Source organism: Xenopus tropicalis, chromosome 4, assembly GCF_000004195.4.
Source record: "Xenopus tropicalis strain Nigerian chromosome 4, UCB_Xtro_10.0, whole genome shotgun sequence".
In the NCBI taxonomy this organism is placed as follows: Eukaryota; Metazoa; Chordata; class Amphibia; order Anura; family Pipidae; genus Xenopus; species Xenopus tropicalis.
This window is the reverse complement of record NC_030680.2, coordinates 75,812,196-75,824,375: the sequence shown is the minus strand read 5'-3', so window position 1 is coordinate 75,824,375 and position 12,180 is coordinate 75,812,196. Positions and strand designations below refer to the sequence as shown.

Below are 12,180 nucleotides of genomic sequence, written 5' to 3'. Positions count from 1 at the left end.
CATTGTATGGTTCCCTGTCTGTCTATTAAAGGAAAAAGGAAATAACTGGTGAGGTACAATTTATAAGTGGGCACCTAAGACCAGTAAAAACATGGCAGCATTGTACTCTGAAAAAAAAGTAACCAGGGCCGGTCAGTTTTAAATTCTGTATCTTTTAAATCAGATACATGAAGTAATAAAACAGGTTTTTACAATCTCTTTTTGTTAAATAAAGAGCTGAGTATTAAACACATTTTTTTATAACATTAAAAAAATGTATTTATAGAACATCTCAAAAAGTTACTGTATGAAAATATCCCTAAGTACATATATCTGCATAATATTTATTCTTTACAATTCAAGAGACAAGGCGAGTCTTTACTATAGATATACTGCAGCTGGAGACTTATAAACCAAACAAACATTTAAAAACTGGAATATTTTAGTTTTAGTAGTAGTGGAAAAGGACAGATTGTGCACCACATGGTGTTTACTGAAGACTCCACATGAAGAGTAACATACTCCCGCTACTGCACAAAACATGCAACCCTGCGGGTTAAACAGCGTAGCTGAAGTCAGTACAAAAGGTATCAGTCCAAACCTTAACATCTGCCAAGTATTGCAGCAGATTTCCATTCATACCAGCTGTAAGTTTCCACTTTTGATTCTGGAAGTAAAAAAAAATCCTGATTGATCACCAAAGGTTTAGAATACAAGAAAATGTACTTAAATGATGATGTTCAAACATCAGCCTCATTAAATTTTCTCTTCTTATAGTTCTGCACCAAGCTGGAGGCAGTAATCTGGGCAGCCTTTCCTCTTTCCCAGCTCTGAAATGCATTCAGTCCTCTTTGGCCAGCCTTGAACAGGCTGCGTTCCAGTTCATCTAGTCGTGCCACTAGCCCTGAGGTATCTTCATTATAAGCATTTTGAGAGGAGTCCATAATGCGACGGAAACGTCCAACAAATGTCTGGAAAGGAATGGAAACTGAGTGAATAAAGCAATATACTTACAGCCAACTTGATAGCTGTCTTTGTATGGACAAGCCAGCAATGTAAAAATCATTCCTTATTCTAGAACAGTTTACATTTCCTTTAAAGCTACAGGTTCAAACCATCTATACAACACCTCTTACTGACAATAGCATTTATCATTCAGTTATCAGTGGCAAGTAGTTTCCACAGGAAATATCCAGCCACAAAATGAACAGGAAATTGGAGAGAAAAGCACAAGGACCAAGCAAAACTCATAGATAAACTCTTACCTCTTACCTAACCTTTACCCATCTAATGTATGTATGTATGTATGTATATCTTTATTTATAAAGCGCTACTTATGTACGCAGCGCTGTACAGTAGAATACATTAATACAAACAGGGTGTTAATAAGATAATAGATAAATACAAAGTATAATAATAAATACAGATAAATACAGCAGCAATAAGGTAAGAGTCGAGGACACAAGAGGAAGGAGGTCCCTGCCCCGTAGAGCTTACAATCTATATGGGAGGGGTAACTAACAGACACAAATAGGCAAATATAAGTGCTAATAGGCAAATATAAGTGCTAAGTAACTATATTCATTCTAGCTAGACCCATGCTCCGACTTCTTTAAAGGTCTTTATTTAAATAGTGTGAATTTTTTAATAACTTTATTAATGATGTGAATTTCCAGGAAGTCAAAACTCCTAAAGTCTGGGTCCTGAATTGAACGGCTTTGCACTGAAGGGCACTTTCATGTTGCTTTGAATAGTACTGTGCTACCTAAGGAAGAAAATATTTTCATGCTGCAGCTAAATTTTAACATAAACTTGAAATAATTACCACAATGCAATAATTACCTGCAATATTGTCTTTGCAATTTCTGGGTTTTCTGGACTGTCAAAGTTGAGAAGTTGGGAGCCAAAGCCATAATAATGAGGTCCCATCTTGTGCAGGTCCACGACATTGGCATCAGCACTGAAAACAGTTCGCCAGCCTTCTCGGTAAATCTTTGGTAGCTCTACCGAAAGTACACGCCGTTTGTTGTCATAAAGACCTTTCGCCAGCCATAATGGAAGTTCCATTTTGCTACCCTAACAAAAAAGGAATTATTACAGTAATTAAGTTCAGTGGTCATTATGTATAACACCTGCTTGGATACAAAAGATGAAAACTGGTATTTTAAGCAAGGGAGGCTTAATATTTCATTATGTAGTACTGAATAAGGCAATTACATGGTAGGGTACACACTTCAAGCTTCAAGAGAAAATTAAAAACCAATTTTGCACACACTGAAGGAAAAATGTCTGCATTTTAGTGAAAAGAGACACGTTGCATTACACGGTTTGTACAAAGTATGCATAAGCTGACGCGCCCGTCAAGGCAGTGTCCTTGCGTCAGTCCTAACCTAGCGAAAAAGAGAGTATATTTTCTTTGGTGGAAGAAAGACCATACCTGCTTTTCTCTTTATATGGCATGACCTATTCCAAAGAAACCATTCCGCAATTAAGCTTATAAACACCTTCTTGCAAAAAAAAAAAAAACTGCAAGGCTATCCTTAAAGGGGCGAGGTTGGGAGAGCAAGCATTCAATTAGGGAATAGCCACTTCCCCTTACCACACAAATATATACAAAAAAATACAGCTCATCCCATGAATCAATCCAAACTAATTGGGTGCACACAGGTGAGTGGCTTGTATTATATACTATACACATTACCCAGGCACTCCATTATATAGCTTTGGTTTAGTTTTTAATTTTCTCTTGAAGCTATATAATGGAGTGCTGGAGTAATGTATATAGTATATAATATAAGCCAAGCCACTCACCTATGTGCCCCCAATTGGTTTTGATTGATTCATGGGATGAGTTGCATTTTTATAATATATATATATATATATATACATACATATACACATAAAGATAATTAGATAGATAGAGGTGCCATTTGCAATACTTTACTAGTACCAAAATGTTTCCATTACTTCATTACTTCAGATCAAATATTCTAATGATGTTCTTGAATGTGATTCACTTGTAAATGACAATTTTTTACACCAATGTCAAATCTAAATATACTATTTAACAGACTTTTCCTCATATCCTTCTGGTCTATGTACAGCCTGTTATGCACAACTGTGCTGGACCAATCTGTTCTCATTTATAAAACAACAACATTTTTAATTAACGTATAATGATATGTTGCTTTCAATTACATTTTCTTTGACATTTTTCCCTGTCCATTACGGAAATGGCAAACAAGGAGTTTTGTTACCCGTGGGTAACAATGTGGGGATCATGGCATGTAAATCACTTGAAAAGTTCAGGCATAAAAAAAAGCTGTATCACCGCATATAAACTATTTCAAGTGAAGGGAAAGGTAATTTCAGCAGATTTGTCATTTGTATGTAGCACAGATTCCCCACAGGCAACAAACCTTGTGTGCCAGTGCCCCTAAGGGGAAAAATAAGCATACATTAACTGGGTGCAAGCTATCCTTTTCGTTCTTTCTTTGCACAGCTTGCACTTATGCAGTAGAGTGAAAAGCTAAACTTTAACAAAAAAATGTTGCTTTTTCACTGTACTGCACATGTATTGGTCCCAGGATCGAGAAGAAAGAAGACAGGAGGAAGAGGATCGCTCGCAGTTACCCTGGCCCAGTTCTGCTTACAGGATTACTGGCCTGGGGTATCAGATAGTGATTACAGTCACTGGGGGTGCCTAGTATTTTGGCAACTCCCAGTAATTGTACCTTTACTACATCATAACCCCTTCTGGCTTCTTGTACTGGGTGCCCCAGACCAATTAGAAATTACCCAAATGTCCAATAGTTCTTAAGCCAAGAAACACTATTTAGAGCATTTTTTGGCTACAGAGTACCTTTACTGACACTGTCATGTCTACGGGAGGCAATAATTTGAAGTTATTTTTAGCCAGACAAAAAGTGCACCATGTACCAACAGCACTAAGACTGATGGCAAACCAGTTTACCCAGTCAGTGGAGAAACACTTGTCCATGCCACCTGCCTGTCACAGAACGTACAGGAGGATTTCAACCCATGGCCCAAGGTAAACCATTCTAAAACTGCATGCACTCAGTTGGAACACTCACTTCTCAGTTCTTGTGTTTTTCTGGAAGCACGGTCTCTTGTCTCCGCTTTAGCACAATAATTCCCCCCAGGCACACAGCATCTGTACTTAGTTTGCCGAAATGTGAGAATGAACTTTATTGGCCTACATAGAGTCCTAACCCAACTGAACACCTGAGGTTAACTGCAGGACAGTCTGTAACCCGGGGCTCCCCAACCTGTTTTTACCCATGAGCCACAGTCAAATGTAGTAACAGCTGGGGAGCATCCCTGGGGTACCGAATAAGAGCTGTGATTGGCTATTTGGTAGCCCCAATGTAGATTGGTAGCCTACAGGAGACTCTTCTGGCAGTAAACCTGGTTTTTGTGCAACCAAATCTTGCTTCCAATTTAAAAAAAGCACCTGCTTAAGGCCACTGGGAGCAACATCCAAGGGGTTGGCGAGTGACATGTTGCTCATGAGCCTCTGGCTGGGGATCACTGCTGTAAGCCATGCCTGTTTGCCCAGCATCAGTGCCCAAGCTCATTAATGCTGTTGTGGCTACACAGAACTTGACTATAATAGAACTGCTAAAGTAAACTCATTTTCAAAGGCAACACATTAAAACGCCCAGTGTTAATCCAATGGAATGAAAGGTAAATTTGCAGGAGCACAATGATGGATTGCCCATATGAATCCATGACCACCCAGAAAAGCTACATTTATTATTGCATCACCCAAAGTCACCTCAGGGATGCTGTCGCTGTCACCACCTTTCTCTAGGAAGCCGAGCCGAGGGAAGCCGCTCTCTACACGGCAAGGTAATTTTTCCTGTGACATTAACAAATCTTCTATGGAAAGGAAATTCTCCTCCCTGCCCAAGCCGGGCTCAACTGGCATGTAGGGTTCCCACATTATGAATGATATCCTCTTCTACCAATCTGCAAAGGGAACCAGCTAGCGAAAATGGCTGCAGCACCACAAATTGAATGAATCTCCCGCGTTGCTGCGGTCCTGCCCACTACCGCGTCTCAAGCCTCGTTTTCATAGTGTCATGTATTCTGCTGTAGTCTGAACTATCGTGAAATCTTGTGGTTGTTTGGTTTTGATTCAATTAGTGTTTGTTTTCGGCTTGGTAATCTGATTAATAACATCATTGTTTAAGTTGTGTAATACAATATTATTTTAGCCTTATAATATTCCTTAGTTTGGAGGAATGAGTTTGCAATTGCAGTCGTCTGAGCCTTGCTAGTACTACGATGATGCAGCAGTGAGTGTTAAGGAGTGATCATTTCCTTAACCAGGACTGCGTTTGAGATCATAATTCTATCTCCTGTGGAGCTGAGAGACACAGCTTTAATTAGGGTTGCTACCGTTTATGGAAAAACATACAGGCTTTCCTATATAACAATGGCTCAAAGCCACATTTTTACCTGCTAGTCCGTATAATAGAGGTTGTCAGACTTTTTCAGTTTAAGCCCGAGTTGGAGGTTCAACCTTTTTCTCTGCATAGCCCCGATAATATCTTAGACAGCAAATACGTTGTTACCTTGAATCGGCAAAATAAACGTTCACCCCATGCCTCATCTTAATTGGCCTTCAGGGTCTGCCCACCACTGCCTCAAGCCACCCCAGAAGGGCCAGCTGCACAATTGTTGAAACCTTTGGTATACATGAATCTTCACAAATGATAAGGACATTGTCACGATCACGCCACTCTTAGACGCACGTGACACTGGGATGAGGAAACGGGGTTACACTCAGTAAGGTTACCTAAGGTTAGACTAACATCAGACACCCCCAAACACACCACCGCCCCAAATAAATATTCAGTGCTCTCTACAACAGGTACTATTTCCCAATACACAACTGTATCACACACTCTCACTGTAGTTAGGGTTAGTGTCTACTAATTCAACAAGCACTCTAGCAGCCAAAAGGTTAAATTACAGTCAAACATACTCTCCTGCTAGCAGTCAACTAGTTAATTAGCCTATACACAGACAACTTTCCTTCTACACACAGACAAGCTGTTAATACAGTTAGCCCCAAGCGTTCATACAAGCTACGTGAAATCTTTTTAGAGCAACCGGACAAAACTTATTAAATTTTATATTTAATATTACAAGAGTAAACAGTACATATTAAAAGATATTACAAAAAGAGACATACACGTAAAATTGCAAACAGTAAATAAAATAAAAGGGAATAAAACACAGAAACCCTATTTACTTTACCAAGTTAGGAATTTCCTTTGTGTCCTCCTGAGGCAAGAGTTTGGAAACCTGAGCCCACACCCCAACAGAATTGGGACCTCAGGTATGAGCTGTTAGTAACTGGGTCTTTTGCCCTTTTATCCCCTGCTTGGACCCTTCCTCATTACCGCATGCATGAGGGGGGAGTGCCCAGGAACTTATCACTTATGACCTCCTGTAGAGGACTGCAATTCTCAGGCCAGTTTCTTGTCATATAATATTGGCACTTGACAGTATCCAATATTATTATGAAAATATGGGCTTGCTTTAACCCATATGTGGGTGATCAGAAGGATACCAAACATGAAAACTATCCCCCCTAACTGGTGGGTATTGGCTGGCCTTGTTTGGTATTTTTAGAAAGCATGTGACCTTATAACCAATATGTGATTTATGAGGATGTGAACCCTAAAGCAAAGGAGATATGGATCCCTTTTTATAATCCATATTTTCTCTTAGCTGTTCCCCCAGCATTTCTTATGTCCACAATTCACTTTCTTTGATCAATAGATCAAAGAAACCAATTGCCCCAACTTCACTGCCCAAATGGTCTGGCTCCGAACTGTCTTCTAACCCAGATAAGGGTATCACCTTCCCACAGTCCCTTGTTGCAGGTTTAATTAAGGGTCTCTGTGTGGACCCAAGGCCAAATGTTGCCAGGTTTAACCCGGGACATGCCAGAGAATTACTTCTCCGGCATGACAGACATACTGCTCTGATCAAAATAATGAAAAGAGTGCAAGCCCTGTGGACTCCTTGTTTTCCTGCTGCAACAGACTTTAGTGAGTAGCATAAAAACGGAGGAAAGGGGGTGTGACTGCACACTTGCCCACCTCTGTGGCACAATCTTTTAGCTAAGGAGGATAGTGGTTGTGAGTGTGTGTGCAGGCGCGGGTGCAAGTTTTGTTGTGGGACTATAGTTAAACCAATGGCCATAGTTTCACAGCACCTCTACCTCCAGTATATGGCATAAACTACATCTGTGAAACTGGGGCCACATAATTTTATTATTTTTGGCCTCAACATAATAATACATAAGACATCACTTTAATGACTTTGGTCATTAAATGTGATTTCAGACAGTAGTGCAGAATTATTTGCACTACCTGAATAAAGATTTGTGACCTTTTTAAATAATATATAAAATAGAAACAAGAGAGTAAGTTTTGATATTAGTGTAAGTAAATATATCATAAACATACATTTGTATCACAGAAACGAGAGAAAAAAGATCTTTAGGCTGGGCAAAATCTTAGTGCTTGGATGACTTACAGAAACAAATAAGGTAATATGGCAGCTTACAAATCTAGTTTGAGTAAGCCTGCTCCTACCACAATTAATGTACTTGGGCAGTAGTTACTGCATTTTACACACTAAGGGGCACATTTACTAATCCACGAACGTCCGAAAAGCGTCCGAATGCGTTTTTTTCGTAATGATCGGTATTTTGCGATTTTTTTTTTGAAAATTGTTGCAACTTTTTCGTAGCCATTACGATTTTTTCGTAAATTGTTGCAACTTTTTCGTAGCCATTCCAATTTTTTCGTAAATTGTCGCGACTTTTTCATAGCGTTACAACTTGCGCGAATTGTCGCGACTTTTTCGTAGCCGTCGCACCGAGTACAAAAGTTTCGGATTCATTCAAGCTTCAGTATCGTGACTTTCCTTGGGCCAGGTTGGAGCTGCAGAGTGCCATTGAGTCCTATGGGAGGCTTCCAAAATCATGCAAAGTCTGAAAGTTTTGCCCGCCGTTTACAAGCGCTCAATACGAAAAAGTTGCGACAATATACAAGCAAATCGTAAGGGCTACGAAAAAGTCATGACAATTCGCGCAAGTTGTAACGGCTACGAAAAAGTCGTAACGGCATGTGTGTTCACCCAGCCTTTGTGCCCAAGCTCATTAATATTGTTGTGGATACATAGAACTTGACTTATCTAAACTATATTAGAACTGTATTTCCATGGTAACATTTTGTAAGACCCTCTGTTAATTCAATGGAATAAAACAGTGATCCCCAACCAGTGGCTTCCAAGCAACAAGTGGCTCACCAACCCCTTGGATGTTGCTTCCAGTGGCCTCAAGGAAGGTGCTTATTTTTGAATACTGCATAACAGAGTCTCATGTAGGCCATCAGTCCACATAGGGGCTACCATATAACCAATGAGAGCCCTTATTTGGCACCCCTATGTAAATTTGTCATGCTTGTGTTGCTCCCCAATTCTTTTCATGTTTGAATGTGGATTACAGGTAAAGGTTTGGGACCCCTGGAATAAAAGGTAAATTTGCTAATGTGCAATCACACAGTGAGGCATTGCTTAGGAAAACCAATGAGGACTAAAGTACTGGAGATGGGGAGCAGCTCAAACATTAGTTGGAATATCACTACTGTATGTTTTTCATACGTTTTGGGTTCAGGCTTCTCAGTTGTGGTCCAACACAGGACTATGCCAGTACTTTAACACTGTTTACTGCATTGTGCTTTCTAAACCTAAAACAGTACATTTTAACACTGGTTTCATGAGGGACACTCCCCAAAAAAACCCATAAGGCTCATTTACAATTCTTGGGATTACCGCCATCTTGAATTTTTTGGTATTTTAGGGTCAGGCCCAGACTGGCAATCTGTGGGTTCTGGCAAATGCCAGAGGGGCTGCTGTAAGATGCCATAGACAGTCACTATTTATTGGGCTGGTGGGGGGCTGATTAGGCATCTGTGTAGTTTAAATGCCAGGGCTTGTTTAGGGTAACCACAACAGTTTTTTTAATAGGCACGGCAGACTTGCATCAAAAATCACACTCTGTTGCCATTTTTATAATGTGACGTTATCCCAGTATTGAAATTCCTAGATGCAATTAGCATCTGATTATGTATTTTTGAAACGTTTACTAAGGCTGCTGAGCACTCGGTTCTCCAGCACCAATGTATGCTCTTTCTAACATTGCTATGGCCTGAGCTCAGGTTTATTGGGTCATAAAATCTGCATAGTCTCTTTATTTTTTCTGCAAGAGTGCATTTGGCATTTGATTCCAAACTAAAAAAAACTCACAAGCACATTCATTTAGCAAAGTTTATACTAACAGTAATGGAAAGTAAGCAAGGGATGAAAGAATATTCATGATTTTCTAATGTTTTTCGATTTATTGGCATTTCAAGTGGGCTAGATTTTAAGCCAAGTCTGAATGCAATCCAGCTTTATACCAAGCTCCGTGATGTAGAGTAATACCCGTAGGGATTGACTAGGGTCAATCTGTAGATTTACTATAGTGGTTACTATAACAATTAATCACTTTCAAAGATTACTTTACAGGGTAATCATAATTCTGCTGTACACCAAGATGTACTGCATGGATTTTATTACATATTACAGGCCTGTGTAGCCCATAAGGAAGCTCTTTGATGCCATACAGTGAAGGTTTTTTTTTCATTATTTAAACAATTACAGAAAAAATACTTGAGGGTTGTAAAAAAGCATTATTATCGGAGTTCTGTGATAAACAGTTCATTTAGGAAACACTGAAAAGATACTTCTGTTAAAATGCTTTTAATTTTGAACTAATGAGCAAGGTACCCTTCTAAACTGTGTAAATTATGCACCTTTGATCTTTATTCCTCATCAGAAATGCAGTTCATTAGTAAAGAGGAGACCTCAGTGCTGTTTCATCTAATACAATTAATAGGATTAGCAGCTCATTCTAGTTATGTGATATGGCTCCATGCAGTTTTTTACAAGGCAGAATGAAGCGCCAGTGCCTGCAGCAGAAGAATCAACCAAACAATAGGAGGGCCTCCACTATTTATATACAAAGTTAGACTATATATAATTAGAAATATCTTGGGAGCCCAGGCTTTTGCCATTTGGTCTTCCTGGTGGTGCCTCTGTCATATTATATTTAACTGTGGCAACATAGGTCTTTGTGGCATATGACGCCACAGTTAAAGTGAGCCTCAAACAGGTTAACCAGAACTCTTTTGCTCTTTCTGCTCTTTTTTAATTGAAACCACTTTGTCATAACCTGCAAATTATGTAGACCTATATCTTTTTACTGTTCCAGCAGGAAGTAATGTACATGAAATTCACTGGACAACCTAGTGATTCACAGCAACCGAGAAGCAGGCCTCCAAATATATCCTTGAAGCTAATTCACCATAATCTTCGGCACTGGAAGTCATCAGCGGTACAGTTATTACTGTAATAGCATGTCAAACAGATCCACTGAGGGGGCTGGGTGTGATAAAAATAGCAAAGGTCTATAAAGGAACTGAAAAAAGCATATAACCCTATTCCCGATAAGGCATTTTTCATCCCTGTTTTGAGAATACTTTGATATTCTGTTGTTGTTCACATTGAAACACTGAAAACTTTGAAGTTAAATACTGTACATATACAGACACAATTTACCATTGGTTTTAGATACTGTTTAATCAGAAATTACTAGGAATCATCAGGACCTAACATCTTGTAGTATTAGTTCATAGTCAGACCATTTTATTAAATATTAGTATTATATATGTATTAAATTACACTTGTCATTCATATGAGTACTCTAAAAATATATCCCAAGAGGTTTAAAAAAAAAAAAAAAAAAAAAAATAAGCTTTGTTTTCTAAGGACTCTCCCCAAAATATGCAAGAGGTAAAACCTAGGAAACCGTATTTGTACCTGGTTACCTAGGAATTATTTGTTTAATCACGCTGTTGGATTTGTTTGTCTTTGTGGCTAGTTTGGAAAATGACACCCTAAAACCATGCACCTACAACCCTTAAAGGAACAGTTCAGTGTAAAAATGAAACTTGGGTAAAATAGACTGCAGAAAATAAAAAATATCTGCAATATAGTTAGTTAGACAAAAATGTAATCTATAAAGGCTGGAGTAAGCAGATGTCTAACATAATAGCCAGAGCTCCTGCTTTCGGGCCTCTAAACTCTTAGTCAGTGACTTTATGGGGGCCACATGGGACATAACGGTTCAGTTAGTTTGTGAGGTCAGACTCAAATGCAAACTAAGGGCCATGACACGTGGGGAGATAAGTTGCCGCACGATAGATCTTTGTTGTTGCGAGCCTTGAGAGGAAACTCTGGCCACTTCGGCAAATCGTGGCGCCGCGTATGCCATCCCACAGGCGATTTACATTCTAGCCAGTGGGATGGCATTGTGGGGAGATTAGTTGCTCGCGACAATGTTGATTTGTTGCGGCGCGACTAATCTCTCCGTGTGTCAAGGCCCTAACTGAACAGTTATATCCCATGTGGCCCCCCCACAAGTCACTGATTGGTTACTGACTGCTGACAGCTTAGAGAGCTGAAAGCGGGAAGTAGAGTTCTGGCTATTATTTTAGACATCTGCCCACTCCAGCATTTATAGATTACATTTTTGCCTAACTATATTAAAAACATTTTTATTTGTCTATCTATTTTGCCCAGTTTCATTTTTGAACTGAACTGTTCCTATAAAATACATTTGTAACGTAATGCTGGTATGGAGCACAAGGGATACAACACAAGACAAATAAACTCTACATCTGCCTCTTCATGTCTTACCAGTTCTATATTAATTATGCATTTAATAACTCAGTGGCTACAGTCTGTTGAACAGCTAAATCATGTGATGAGTTATGAGCGCACTGCAAAATTACTGGGAGATGGATCCTTATTGCAAATTATCAGATAGACTGCCAAAGGTACAGCTGAAAGTAGAACAAGGTACTATATTAACCTGTTTTTTAATTTTTGGAGCAGTTCCTACTTTTAGATTATGTGATGGCTTCTGTTACTTTCAGAAGTGTTACAAGTAAGGAAAGAATGGGCAGATTATACAGGAAAGCAGGACTGGTATAGGTACAGTTTTTGATGATTTTTCTAATTTGATTTAAAAATGTAATTTATATAACAATG

At 39.1% G+C, this 12,180-nt stretch overlaps 1 protein-coding gene across 1 annotated transcript; it reads right to left on the bottom strand.

Moving 5' to 3' along the window:
- Nucleotides 1–232: 232 nt before the first annotated feature.
- gins3 (GINS complex subunit 3 (Psf3 homolog)) lies at nucleotides 233–4,949 on the bottom strand. Its single transcript, NM_001016123.2, is given in 3 exon segments — nucleotides 233–950; nucleotides 1,822–2,055; nucleotides 4,778–4,949. Coding segments are annotated over 3 exon segments (633 nt in total). The 5' UTR covers nucleotides 4,946–4,949; the 3' UTR covers nucleotides 233–719.
- Between the last annotated feature and the right edge of the window lie 7,231 nt (nucleotides 4,950–12,180).